Source organism: Teleopsis dalmanni, chromosome 2 (genome assembly GCF_002237135.1).
Source record: "Teleopsis dalmanni isolate 2A chromosome 2, ASM223713v2, whole genome shotgun sequence".
Classification (NCBI taxonomy): Eukaryota; Metazoa; Arthropoda; class Insecta; order Diptera; family Diopsidae; genus Teleopsis; species Teleopsis dalmanni.
This window is the reverse complement of record NC_051847.1, coordinates 192,375,895-192,391,539: the sequence shown is the minus strand read 5'-3', so window position 1 is coordinate 192,391,539 and position 15,645 is coordinate 192,375,895. Positions and strand designations below refer to the sequence as shown.

Sequence of the window (15,645 nt, the reverse complement as noted above, 5' to 3'; positions counted from 1 at the left end):
TATTTAAAAAAATTTAAAAAAAAAAATACAAAACCCAACAAACTTACTTATAATTACTACATTTATAATTAATATTATTATAAATTATAATTAAATATATTCTTCAGAAGAAAAAATAAAAAAAAGAGAAAAATGAGATAAGATCGCAATTGTGAAAATATAGCAAAATTGCAAACTTTCGACTCGACCATCAGTCAAGTATGGAACGTTTAGATTTATTTGTTTGTACCAAATTGAAAGTCTATTAAGGCTTTTATTATTTAGAGTTGGTACTTTCTGATTAGAGTTTCATTTTCGCACTTTGGATATCTGTTGAAATAAACGTTTCCAGAGTGAAAGAAGCAAGGTCTTATAAACTGTATTATATACACTTTTCGAAATTGTTAGTTAAAAGGGTAGAAATTATCTGAAGATCAGTATAACCAAAATATTAGCTATGTTTGTGTATATTGAAAATATATATATATATATTCATATATATAAATAAATATACTGCTCTACATATATACATACAATTCACACACACACACACCCATACACATACGATACATACACTTACATACATATATATACTTTTAAGCTTGCCTACATATAACAGAGAGACACATCCTTTCTCGTTCGTCAGATTTAAGTGTGGTTTATTTTATTATATAATTAAACATATATAAAAGAAATAATATCGAAGAACAAATATTGAAATATTTTGCTAAAATGATAAAAAGAAGAATATAAGAAAACTCTTAATTAGTAGTTAATTTAAATAATTTTCATAATTTTTACTATTGTGTGCATATTTAAATGAGAAGCCTGAGAAACAATATAATTTTCTCCTCAGAATTTTTTTTGTTTTTCTAAAAAGATATTGGTGAATGTGTTAAAATCGTAATTTTTTTTCTAATAAAACTTTAAATTTAATATTTTTAGCGTTTTTGGATTAGCAGATATCCTTCGAAAGATAAATGGGTTTAGGCAACTCAAGTTTCGAAAAAATTTAGAACATCGAAAGTCGACATAAATAGCTATGAATGTTTTTCTCAGAATAATATCAGTAGTCAACAAACTAATGCTAAAATCATTGTCAGAGAAAGTTTTACAATTGCATCTGCAAAAAAGATAAAATCTACTTAAGTGCATTTAAATCAAATACAAGACCTGATATTCGAAGCTGGAACATTTGGGAACACTATATCATGTTCCATCATTCGATATAAATATGTACTTGTAAAGAACAATTTAAAATAGTATGTGACATGAGGCAGCTGAACAGTATGAGTAGTTTGAATATCTAAGAGTTGATTCAACATCTTAGAGTAACTGAAATAGCTTCTAAGAGCTGCTTCGATACTTATAAATAGGAAAATCCCATATTCGTATGCGTGTATCCCAAGCTGCTCTAATAGGTTTGTCTATAAACTAATATTACTCCTGTGAACTAACATCTAAAGAGGTTCTAAGAATGGCCGGGTCTACGTTCCAAAACCACTCGTCACTTTCGACGACCAATTGTCTTTCACCAAATCCCTTTCCACCCGAAAGGGACTTAATAATCACCGCGGGCTACAACAGTAACAGCATCTAAAGAGACTCATTTTCACTAAAAGAATGTTTTTCACTGGTTAAGAGTAAACTGAAGCATATTGAATTCAAATAGAAGCGAAGATTTAAGTCTAGTACATAAGTTCGATGAGTTTAAAAAAATAGTAGGTTTGCAGAACTATGAGCAATACATCATATATGAACCGATTTGATAAGAGATTGTAGGCAAATAATCCCAAAAAATTTGTGAAAGAAACCTATAATTGTGAGTTTAATATTTATTAAAAATGATTAGAATTGTAAGTTGTTACAGTTTCAAAAACCGGGAAGTTTATGTCCCGGATTCAGTTAGTTGTATGTAGACGCGATCAAGTGTCGTTGAAGCCCTTTGGGCTACAACTACAATTACAGATTGACTATAATTAAATAGGTTTTCTATAACTAGAATGTGAACGTTACTCTGGTGTTTAAAAAGTATGTTCCTGAATTGAACATGAATCATTTAGAAAGAAGAAACTAATTATTCTGAGCGTGGAGTCTCGTCAATTTACACCTGATTTTGTTATAGGAGCGACGTAGAGATAACGGTTGAGTTCCGGGAATACTCTACATATCTTAGCTCACGTGCTATCGTTTTCCTTTACATTATGGCTCACTGGTCATCTGAGGCTTTGGAGGGTTTCACCACAACACTTGTTCAAATTATCATTGCTCCATTTTGTCAGAGTCTGATATCTATCTCTTATGATTAGTTTAAGTCTAAATAAGATTTAATATATATATATATATGTTGAATAAGCGAAGATTTGTAGAGTTGTATACTCTGCAAATATACAACTATATTTTGGGTTCTGCAAAAATACCCACCGGTGCCGATTTTATTTGCTGTCGTGTTTCCGAAGGTGCCTTTTAGATTGTATATATTCTGGTCACAGTTTTAAGCGAATTAATAGAAGGATATGACCTCACAAATAAATAAAGAAAATATATTTATTTAAAGTCATCTTTTAGTAGTATATTTTATTTGGAAATATGTAACAGAATGGAAAAAACTATTCAAGAGCTTACAAGGAAGCTGAAAAGTAGTTGTAAGTAAATCGACTTATTTACGATTCAAGCGAGATAGTGTAGAGTAATTTAATAAATAGCTAGCGTTCTATGATCTCTATACCTGTAGTATATGGTAGATCTAATGAGGGCTTTTGCCAATGTGTCGTAGCCATACGGCAACTTTAAAGTAAGTATATAAAAGCTTGCAATACATTGCACAATGGAGGTTAGGATGGTTATTGTATGGGAAACTAATGTGTAATGTGTAATGGATGGTTATTTTATGGGAAAGAAAGTAATGTGGGAAAGTAAGTAATGTACTTGTATGAGAAAGATAAGAGTGAGTATAACAAAATAAGTAGGAGTGTGAAACTAGCACGGATACAGGTAGAGATATTTTGCCACGTGAATAAGCTGGTCATAAATCAATTAGGTTCAAATTTGCGTGAGTATTTAGTTCAAGGAATCATAAAAGAGACTTGTTGTTTATGTATAGGTAAAGATTGCAGCACTCGATAATCTATTTTGCTACTTACTATACTGTATTGCCGCTATGATTAGGTTATGTAGATCAGCTTGAGTCCTTCCTCAAGCTGAGAGACTTCGACCTATCGAGAGAGAACAATAAGCTAAATGTTGAATAAGTTGGATTTGTTGAAGTTTGATAGGAAATATATAGAAAGTAAAGAGCATTAAGTAAGATTACAGTGAAATAAGGAAAAAGTTGATTTAAACCTAAGAGTAGACTCTATCACTTCTCTATGACTTCGTATGTATTTTATTTTGAAGAACACAACAAAATCGTCTTGAAAATCGATGTCATGTATGTGGTCATATTGAGAAAAACAAAATTACTGTGATTTTCATGGTCAAGATTTAGTACATATATATATTTATATACCAGTAAGTTCAGATAGTTTTGATTTATTTATGTAGAACTATTCTATTTATTATATTTGATTTTTATATTTTAAATGTCAATTAAGGCCTACAACTACAATTAATAGGGCTTATTACAGAAGTAGCGTAGTTTCCGAAATGGGATAGTTAAGTGTCGCTTACCATTTCCATATTAACTTTAACAGATCTTTTGTGCCATATATTGAATTCTTTACTATGAAATCTACCTCTACTGCAAAAAATCATAAATGTAATAGTCTTTTACTTGTCTTTGTTAACTTTGAAGGATCCATTTGAATCTGTATTGTTATCCGACTTTCGGATAGTGTCGGGAAATACCACAGCCAGCTTAAACGTTGTGCTTTATTGATTTGTTTCAATTGTAGCAAATTCTAAATGTGTTATTTCAGGGGCTTAGACTGATATTCAAACAATGTTTTCGTTGTTTTTAAATTGTTATCTAATTTAGTATTTTTAATAACAACAATTAATTTGCATTTCCATTAACTTTGTGAAAAACATTTTCAGATTACTAATTCAAAAATCGTTGTTTTAGTACAGAACAATATACATATTAAATTTAAATTAAAAGTGGCATTGTATGACACCAATAAGCATTTCATTTAAAGCTTAAAACTGTTTAAATAAATATTTAATTTGATTAAATATTATTTGTACATATTTTTCTTTTTGGGTTCATCAATTAATATTCCTACTTTCACTATCATCAGTTTATATTATAAGTATCTGCTGTATCTGTGGATTAAAGTTGCATTTATCTACATATCACATCTACATATCTATTTTTATCTACATATCCACATTTATCTACATATCTACATTTATCTATATATCTACATTTATCTACATATTTACATTTATCTACATTTATAAAAAACATGCAATTGCCCGTAATTATATATTTGATTCCCTATATATATAGTTCCGATATAAAATACTATATATATTTGACATAGAAATTTATTTTTATCATCAGTGCTATATCACTAACCTTGTGTGGTCAGCTCAAGAAATTGCACAACTTAAATATTTTATTAATTTTTTTTATGATGCAGTTTATTATAATTGCCAAAAATTAATTTTATGTATGAAGGGTCAATGTGAAGGGCGATGATTCTCTCGACAAGTTCTTGTTTTACCAATCTTTCCCAACCAATGCAATGCTGTAAGAAAACATAAGATGAGCAGTTTTAAGATGAAAAAAAAAAAAATAAAAATACAATTAAATTGAAAAAATATTGTCTGTTCAATTGATTTAAAAAAAATTCTCTAGAAATTTTTTTAAATTGTCTGCAAAGTTTATTACTATGCGGCTGTAGATCGTCTCAATTAAATTAAAATCATTGTGATTTAATTGTAAAATGTGTGGATGGTATTCTCTCGCGGTACAATATCAGAGACGGCATTAGTTATTTTTAACTGAAGAATCTGTTTTTATGCTCATTTGCGTATTGAGTTTTTTATCACGTGAGAGTTGACTTTCTTACAAAGAGAACATTATTCACTTATTTATTAGGACTACTTCGGACAGTGATGTTGTCAAAAATCTTTTAAAGGGGACAATAATATAACTTATATTAATAAATTGCAAAATAATCTTGGGCGTAACGGACTTATGGGTTACGTCCAAGGAATTATATATAAAATTAAGGTAACTACAAAAAAATTATTATTAAGTGTTATACTTGTCTAATATAAAAACTTCAAGGTACTTGTCTTTCGAAATCAATTTGTTTTCCTTCAATACCAAGTAGATATCGAGACGATTGGACGATTTGAGACATGCATTTATAGATCGTTTTTTAGATCTATCTGTGGCATGTAGAGCGTCCCGATAATAAATTAATTAAGGTTTCGGACTACTAGGGATAGTATGGAAACTGAAAGTATCGATACTTATAAATGCATGGATTGACATTTATATGAAGCATGTGAAGCGTCCCGATAATAATTCAATGAACCTTTCGGACTACTAGCTATAGTATGGTAACTGAAAGTATCGATACTTATATAAATGCATGGATTGACACTTATCTCATAAGGGAGTAAAGGTTTTTCCATAACCAACTCCAGAATAAAACAAGAGGGAGCAAACTTTAAGATCACACGATTACAGTGAAATTACCATAATCTCGCCCACATAAGAGAGTTAAGGTTTTTCCATAACCAATTCCAGCATAAAACAAAAGGAAAGGAAGTAGATGTCGAAAGAAAAATATGACTATTATTCTTTCGGTAAAGAAAGAAAATTATCAAATAATTTCCTGTATAATAACATTGTTAAATATAAGAGGGATTTCGACTTAGCAAAGTTTAGCACAGTAGTCTTTAATACGCATCACTTTCGGCAAGCAAAAATTAACATTAATAATATATATTATTTTAATTAGGAATGACCTATAAATTCATGTCTCACATAGGATTGTGCGGCATTTTAGACAATATTTATATCTGATAATCGGAATTTTTTATATAATTGAATGAAGGAAAAAAAAAACAAAGTCATTATAATCCACAAGTGTGATGCGTTCTAAACTTTTTTTCTGAAAACCTATAAAAGATTAATTAAATAAATGGATAGTAAATGAATACGAATAAAATGGAAAAAGCTCAAGTAAACAGAATTAAAACATTTATCTTTCATATAGTTTTTTTCTTTACATTATGAAAAAAAAATGAAAAGAACTTATGAAGGAAATGTGTAAACCTTAGTCTAAGTCATTAACAAACGAAGGGTAAATACTTGTAGATTTAAACTAAGTTGCTTATATGAACACATTATTTTACAATAATATGTGGTACCACATTTTGTTTAAATTATTTTTTTTTATTTTATGCTTTTAAAAAGTCAATTTTTAAATATTTACAAAGGGTTAAATGCGTACACAATCAATATATTATATACCTTATCATTTCATTATATGATATTCATATATGAATACTAAAACGCTTTTCATGCATTTGTTCTAATAATTTATATAACTAATATATATCATAAGTAATATATGTTTATTCCAATAAATGTGATTACACATAAAAGGTGCTATATTACATATAAAGTCATAAAATAATATATTTATAAATACTGACATACAATATATATATGCATATATAAAAAGAAGTGTCAAAAAGATTATCTATTGAAACTCTAGTTGTGTTCTATAACGTATCTCATTAGCCAGTTTTATGATTACACTACGTATGCTACAGCATTTTTATGGTAATATGGAAACCTATCTACTTGCTTACTGTCATAGACATGGTATTCTGGAATTTTTATGCCAGATAGTTTCGTGCGATCATAGATATAATATTCTGAAATTTCCTTTATATAAAACCAAGAAACAGATTTTTCTGTGTTAGATTTTAAAGCTGAGATAGTCAATTTCAAAAACAACAGAGGAGATCCAAACAATATTTCGTGGAAAATAGTTGAACTTTATTAGTTCTCCGAAATGTCTAATAATTAAAAAATAGAACTCTATATTTCACATTAAAATCATATATTATCATATATATCATATATATTATTTTATTATACATAATAATTATTAATACCATATTATGGATATGGTATTACATATAGATAAAAATCAAACTGTCAACCATATAGCTGTCATTTCTTAGGATGAATGAATTGTAATAAACCTGTACATACGTTTATCATTATAATATACCTTTATCATTACTTATATATGGTACCTTATGAATATTAAATAAAACACCACAACTATATTTTTTAACTATACATCCATAAATGTATATAAAGCATATACATTTTCATTTATGTTGTTTGAGCTCTTCCAAATTGAATTGCAGATAATGGAAGATGTATCAGGACTTGTAACATTTAAATAAACGCTGGTAAATTAGTATTTGTTTTAATGTTACTTTAAGCAGAGATTGTCCTATTTTAGCTCTTAATGTATAATAAATATCATATTTAAATTTAAAGAAAAATATATATTGATTTGAAACTGGATTGTAGACTCACCAAGCATAAAAAGTCATAGCCAGAAGTCTATATTGGCCACTTGTACTAAGGTCACAATCAGCTACAGAACATATTAAATAAATAATAACATATTAACATATATAACATATATAAACATATTATATATATCATATATAAACATATTAATAAATATTATATTAAAGTTTAAGGACAACTATATACTGACTCACTAAGCATAAAAAGTCATAGCCAGAAGTCTATGAATGAAGCATCTTCTAATTTTAATGAAGAATTAATCTGTTTGCCTATTATACTTAGTATGTCATTTTTGTATAGCTAGAATTTGTGCGTGACTAGATATTATCACCAGAAAAGGTTGCAGGTGAAACCCCGGTATATTTATCATTACTGTTTTGTAATATATAATATATATCTAGATTTTTATCTAGATATATCTATATACATCAATATATATAAATATATATATATACAACGAAACACTTCAAATTATTTGTCGTATGTAAGGGGCCTTCAAAGTTGACTTTTCCATTTATTAGGTGTTAGCCCCTTTCGAAATTTCCGTGAAGCGTCTCTGTGTGTTTTATGCTAAATACCGTTCTATTAGAAATGCTTAAAGCATGCCGATTGCATTTGAATTAGTTCAACGCTAGCGTTTCTCAATCAAGAAGCGTTTTGCCGTGAGTAGATTTTCTGTTATTAATTACGTTCGGTTGAAATTAAAAACGTCAATTGCTTCGCGCTTGCGAAATCGTGCGTGAAGTTTTGAAGTAAAAGTAAATTAATTTAACTAATTTATTAACAATAAAAAAAAATAATAATTTATTAAACATATATATAGATATATATCTTCATTTACTTTTATTCATAGTCAAAGTTGCATTTGTTGTTATGCAAACAAATTTGAAAATCTTTGTGCCAATGTGTTCACGTGTGGGAAGCTTTTTGTTAAGTGCTCTTCTCTACTCAACATCGTTGCACCATCAAATTTTGGGACAAAGGCCAATTTGGGAATAGAATTATATTTTACAAAGTTCTCATTGTGAATCATCTATTGTAATATTCAGTTGTTAGTTAAGTGATTACAGTTGCGATAAAATGAATGTATCTTCAAGGATGTACCCATCCTTCTGTGAACAGAACTTAGACCTTTGCTTGTTGTAGGAAGATGATTTGCTTGGTGACTGTTCTGTCAGTAAACCAAAGAACTTAATGGAAAGTTCGATATATATGTGGCAAAAATATTACCTATAAGGTATAGGTAATAACTTTTGTTGTAAGAAGTGGTAAAGTTGTATTACTATACATAATAATCTGTTCAGAGGATTTTTAAATGAGAACATGAAATTTTTTTAAGTGTTGGAGTTTATTTAGTACTGTAAGAAAATATATTGCAAAGCTTCGAAGAAAGTGCTAGAAGACGTGTGCAGATATTTATATAAATTTAGAATTATTTTAATATATATGAGAATAGTCACGAGTACCACAAGCAACAGTGCAGTATTGGAGAAATCTATTAGGAAAAACAAGGAAGACATCATTGTAGAACCTTATATAGACATTGAAACTTTATTAGGGGTTGTGGGTTGTTTAATCTTGCTAGCTCTTACGTATAAAAGAAATAAATGCATGAGTTTTGGATATATCAAATTAGTATTCTTTGCCTTTTGATCACGAATATAAGTAATATTTAATACAATTTATTAAGAAACATGCGATATGGCTTCAGCCGTCGGTTGGAAAAAAGGTAATATAGTGAAGCAGTGACATATACAGCAACCTTTTTTAAGGGTTCGTTTTTGTAAATCAAATCGAGGTTTGAAAATATTTACTTGAAAAAATTCAGTGTATCTAGTGTAAAATGTTTTAAAATATATTACGACCACTACATTTCTCCCCTAATTTCGTATACAATAGCAGTAGAGAGAAAACTTTTTTAAGAAGTAAGATAATGGAAACCATTTATACGGTTTTTAATGGTAAAGTTTTGAATTAAAAAAATGTTTTGCTTTGTAATATGGTACATAGCAGAACTAAGCGAATACCAGAAATTGTGTATCAATTTGGATCATTTTGTATCAATTCATTGTCATTTTACCGAATGTAGTGAATGTAGAATATAGAAATATCTCTAGATATAGATAGTATAGAATAGTGAAATGGAAGAATCTACTCAATTGTAAATTCAATACCCTTTTAGTTCTTTGATTTATAAGGCTAAAAACTGGATGTAAAAAAGTTATCGTATAGCCAAATCGACACAATGACAAATATGACTACTCATAAGGTATCTGAAAAGGATTGGTTTCATGGAATTCAAATGCGAATTTGAATGGGAATATGCTTTCCACAAACTGTACTAATATAATCTAGGCAATGTTGATTTGATTCTATTCTAATAAATTGGGCCCTTTTGAAATTTTATTTGAGAAATTATTTTGCCATCTTAATCTAAATCTTATCTTATTCAATGTCAACAATATTATTGAATTATTGATCCAGACAGCACTCTTCTAGTTTTGTAGTTTAACTATAATAGATGTGGATTTGGGTTCCAGTTTCTATTCAATTAATCCGGATTAAACTCGTGTTAATGTATATGACACTTTCATAAGTTATCTAATTATATTCTAATCTATTTTAGGTATATAAACACTGTCGTTCCATATCATAATTGCCTTAACAATGTACTTGTTACTTTTTTATTAAAAATCTCTTAAAATCTGCTCATCTTAGCAACTGGGTGCAAATTAGTTTATATTTTTTTATTTTTGATTACGGTTTTCACGTTTACGTAAAATCTTTTAAGTTTCCAGTTGGTTTTAGTTTTGCTAATTAATTTTTAAAATATTTAAACTATTTTACAAAATCCGTATTTTGTTGGCAGTATAATTGACTTTCCAATTAGTAGGGAAGCGCGTGTTTGTGATAAAATGAGCCATTATGATAATGTGATTGGCGCACAGTTCTTGAGCGAATATGAACAGATGACAACTACAATCTCCACGTGCATCAGACGTATTAAGGAGAAGGAGTTCGATTTGATAGTAAGTATTAATTACAAAAAAAAAATAAAAATAAAAAAATTTAATTTTGTAATAAAAATCGACGAAAACCTTTAAAACTATATTTGAAGGATTTTATAAAATCCAAAAAAATATTTAAATCATAAAACAATTTCTCGTTTTAGACCCATTAATCCATTATATTGTTCAGATTAAGTTAAGCAAATAGGATTTCAAAATTTGCGGTGTATCTTTGTCTCTTATACTAATAATAATAATATAATACCACATTTTTTTAATACGCTACATATAAGCTTATTGCAACGCATCTACTGCTTAGGGCCTATAGGGCAGTGGTGTTAACTTATGTGTATGCTATATGTACAATATATTTAATTTGTTTTTAGATGCTTTGCTCAAACAAAGTGTGGTTTACGTATATAAATAAGGATGTTTGGCTGAGTTCTCACTGAGTCTTATATACTTATTGGCTCTATTAACTCGTTATTGGGCTAAGAGCACAGCTTTCTGTTGCATGCGCAGATCTACCTAGAGAAAGAAATGAAATCTCTAGTCTCATATGGTTGCCCCCTGCGGGTAAGGGATCTAGAATATTTCCGCAGTAGATATGCTTATCGTAAAAGGCGACTAAAATTACGGTGCCAATCCGGTACTTGTGTAGGAAGTACGTATGGGCACGGCACTTGCGACATCTGACCAGAGATGATCCGATCTGGTACTACGGGTGTCAGTGGCCCGCTGCTTCGGCTGTTTTGACCATTGGTGTTGGGTTCATAGTGGCTGTGGTTAATACCCAAACTTACGCGGGAAGAATAAAAATATTATGGTGCATTCGGCGTGGAGTTGCGTATTCACCACCGGGTGCTACAGCCCACATTGTAGCAGAGGTTTTAGATGGGCCTCGCATTAAACCGAGATGGAAGTAATGACTTACACACATTTCTTCATTGGTTCCTGCGGAAGTTAATTCCAAGAGAGCGCTTATTAACGCATTGTATCAAGAAGTTTGCTTTTGAGTAACATGATGTTAAGCCTATACGGCAGGTGATCACGTAAAACACTGGAACTTTAGTCTCATATGATTAGTGATGACTCCACTGAAACATATTGTTCCTATATGCATTTTTTCTCCAACTGCCGGCTTAAAAACTTCTTTCCATCCTCACGACAGTATCAAATCAGCTAAGCCGATGGAAGTTAATTCATTGAACAATGTTAATGTCGTGATAAAGCATCATGGCGCTCATGATTCTACGCCATACACCACACATACTGTACTACAGGCTGATTAATATATGGAGCAAAAGTTTTATTGGTCGAAAGAGCGCTCTATATTCTAATTGTCTGCTAATTGCCCATGGTAGCACCTATTACCAATGTTAATTCTTTATCTAATCTTTTTAAGGCACTGTATATATTATCTATAAAACTTATGGATCCTCTATCATATTTTCTTTACATTTACATTGGAATTAATAGATTTATGGAATTGGTATTTCATAACATATCACGCCACAAATTTCATAAGTAAAATATTGTAAGACCCATATGGGTATGTGGTCTATTTTACTAAAAGCAAATAAAAATATGTTTTATTAAAAAAAAAACGCAACAAACGACATCGAGAAACAACAACAATAACAATCTCAAGGTCAAAAACGTGCATTTTATTAACAAGAGGGCAACGTGTCTTTGGTAAGCTTTACCCGCAGCACACGTTCGTGTGTCTTCAGCGTTTTTCGCTTTTGATTTTATTATTACTCGTACAAATACGGTAATAATGCAAAAACAACAACAGAAAAAAAATAACCATATGTAAATAAAAAGAAAAAAAAAAACTAAAAAAGAAAAGAAACTAAATCGAACCTTGTTAAGCCCAGAAATTTGTTGGTGGCATAGTTTCTTCCATTCCGCTTTCCGCTAAGCTGAAATTCACCGCGTAAATGAGGTGAAACGCGTGAATGAATTAATCACAAAAATCTGAGTCTGAAATGTTAAGCGAAATTCCCGAAGTTCATTGCAGAGCCCGCAGCGGACTTATTTATTTACAATTTGTTGTTGTTTAATTTTTGAATTTTTTTACAAAATACAAAAAAAATATTTATTTTTTGTGGGTATTTTAGGGTTTGAGTTGGCAAAAATATTTATTAAAAATTATGCAACTTTCTTATTTATGAAGATTTTTATTCAACATTGTTGTTGTTTCTTTTTTGCAAAAAATACCGCAACTTTACGACAGGTGTGGTAGGGTTAAAGGGAAAGTGTTAAACTTGCAATTACTTACAGTGACCGTCAAATGTTTTGTTTTTTTTGCTCATTTTTTTTTAGCAGTGTAAGGTGCTTTGATCTGAAGTGTAAAAATCAAACAGGATTTTTGAAATGCAAATAACTTAAAACGTAAATATTTAAGTTGACTTTACTAATTTGTTTTGATTTTTGCTTTTGGGTTTCATAGTGATTTCCGGTAGCATAGTTCATGGTTCCAAAACTATTCAATAATGAGTGAAATATTATATACATTGTTCTAACACGTTTCACAAGAAAAGGCGGCAAGCTCATTGTGGGTCGTAAGGTGGGACTATTGTAATTTTATAGACGTTATACAAAAAATGATTACTAAGCTAGTATACAGGTAGAGGAAGATAAGTAGCTAGTTCCGCTTTAATCAGCTAGAAGCATTTTATAATTCTGAATTTCTCATAAATTGAGAAGAGAGTGGGTTGCTTGTCAGTCTTACACTTTGATAATTATAAAAGTGGGAATATATGGAAATATATTATTTTCGGTAAAATTTAGTTTTATTCATCAAGACATTAGCCTATAATTCTTATTAAATCATTTTAATATTTTTTTTTGCTACTATGATTTGTTAGAACTGTCCAAATAGGTTTATATTATGGCGAACACTTCTTAATTCTTGTTCAATCACTTTCTTCCAAGCTTCTATCTAAGCTTGATGAGCATATAGTAGTCGTTAGGGTACAGACTTGGAGAATCCGAACACAATTTATATAATTCTGTAAGCGATATCATAGGTTCGTTTTGTTGAGAAATGATTTGAAATCAAATAATAGCCATTATGCGAAAGATTTGAAAAATATTAGATAGGAAAACAATTTGGTGTGCAATTTATATAAATCGGTAAGCGATATCATTGGATTGTACCAAGTCACATTATCTTGATAAATGATTTGTATTCAATTGGTACTTGGAGAGGATCAAATTTTAAGAATAATTGGTGTAGACGCATGGCGAAGTGCTGTTCATATAATTTGGCTACCGTAAATATTATTTTATGATACCATACATTATCTTTATGTATTGCTTAGGAACACGTGATAATTGTCTGGGGCCAGATTTAGAGAATACCGAATGGTGAGTCACTTCGAAGAAAAATTCGTTTAATCTAGCTCACCCAAAAGGTTAAGATCTTCTACTATGTCATCGATACATTTATTTATCGGTCTTCTCTTTTTAATATGGCTAAAAATGTTCATGATGAATGTGGACCATATAATATTTACAATATCACTTAACTCTGGCAACTTCAAACCAGTTTAGTGAATATTTTAAATTTTTTCTGGACTAACAACATTTGATTTTGGCAAACGAAGTGTTCGACGTCATCGATATATATATGTCAACTTTTGAATTAATTTACAAAAAAAAAATTTATAATGTAATAAATTTAATTTTAATTTAACTTTAATGTTTTACTATAATATTTGATCCGCATACCAGACACATTTTTATCCACAAAAATAATAGAAAAAAAAGTGCTAGTTAATCATATTAAATATACAGAACGAATAATAGAAAAAATGGAGAAAAGTGAAGTGGCTAGGAGTTGAGACGTCATGGAGTGGGTTATGCAATCGTCTACGGAACCACCAAGTGAGCATCAGGAATAACTCGTCAATGCGTGTAACTTGAGTTTCCTTGTAAAGGACGGGATCGGAGGAAGCACTTCACCGAGCACTTGTAGTTGTGCTTGTATGTGAGAAAAATATCTGCATTAAAAGCAATTTAAATGTTAATAAAAAGAGTGCTAGATAATAGCACTAAAAACAAATAATAGGAATAAGAAAATCTTTTACAAAAAACTACTGTATTAAAAAGTTTTTCAAAGCTAGTTGCACCAAAAATATTTAATTGGAATTAAAAAAAAATGTCTGCAGAAAGTGTCATCATCAACAAGTTCAAAAGCTCTATGTTTTTCTAGTTACGAGCATTTCCGCTTGTAGTATTAAGATATTTTTATACTGTACGACTAATTGTATGAAGATTCTTTTAACAGTAGTGCCCAGGAATGGGCACAGTCATGTCTGGACGCTATTCGCGTAAAAACTATATATTAAGGTCAAATACCATTAGTTTTAAAGCCCCGTTATTTGTATAATGTTGAGAAGCAAAAACAATACACGAAATAAGTTGTAAGGTCAGAATTTGATGTATGATTGTTTTCATTGACTTAAATTCTTAAATATTGATATTTTTCTTAAATTTTTTTTTTGTTTTAAAATAAAAACTAAACATTTTTCAAAGTTATACATTAAGACTGAAAAGTTTTCGGAAATTCTCATTTAAAATTCGCGCGCTGTATATTTTTCGATATTTGAAGTTTATGTAGTTTGGCAGCACTGTCCTTAATTACTATGCCAAAAATGAGCGCGATCTGTCAGACAGTTCGTTTACGGCAGCTGTTGAACCCAGTTCACCTCAGTAGTGCGTTGCGAAATGTCTTCGACGGTCGTACGACCGTCCTGAAAGGCTTTGTACCACTCATAAACTTGAGTTTTCGATAAAACTGATTTCCCATAAGCCTTTTGTAGCATTCGCAACGATTCTGCACACGAAATTTCGTTCGAAACACAAAATTTGATGCAAACTCTTTGTTCAATATTTTTTTTCCATTGTTTTTTTGGCAACGCACTACTGAGGTGAACTGGTTTCAACAGCTGCCGTAAACGAACTGTCTGACAGATCGCGCTCATTTTTGGCATAGTAATTGTCCTTAATTGCTGCCAAACTACATAAACTTAAAATATCGAAAAATATACAGCGCGCGAATTTTAAATGAGAATTTCCGAAAACTTTTCGGTCTTAATGTATATTCAAATTTAGAAAAATATTGCTTGC

General features: G+C 29.9%; 1 protein-coding gene across 1 annotated transcript in view; it reads left to right on the top strand.

Annotated features, from left to right (window-relative positions):
* The first annotated feature begins 8,344 nt into the window (after positions 1 to 8,344).
* The window catches only part of LOC119676461, a 30,936-nt gene continuing 23,635 nt past the window's right edge, over positions 8,345 to 15,645 (top strand). The window contains exons 1-2 of the mRNA XM_038087701.1: positions 8,345 to 9,227; positions 10,389 to 10,527. Of these exons, the coding sequence (XP_037943629.1) occupies positions 9,193 to 9,227; positions 10,389 to 10,527 (174 nt within the window). The 5' untranslated portion in view covers positions 8,345 to 9,192. The remainder of the gene's footprint in view (positions 9,228 to 10,388; positions 10,528 to 15,645) is intronic.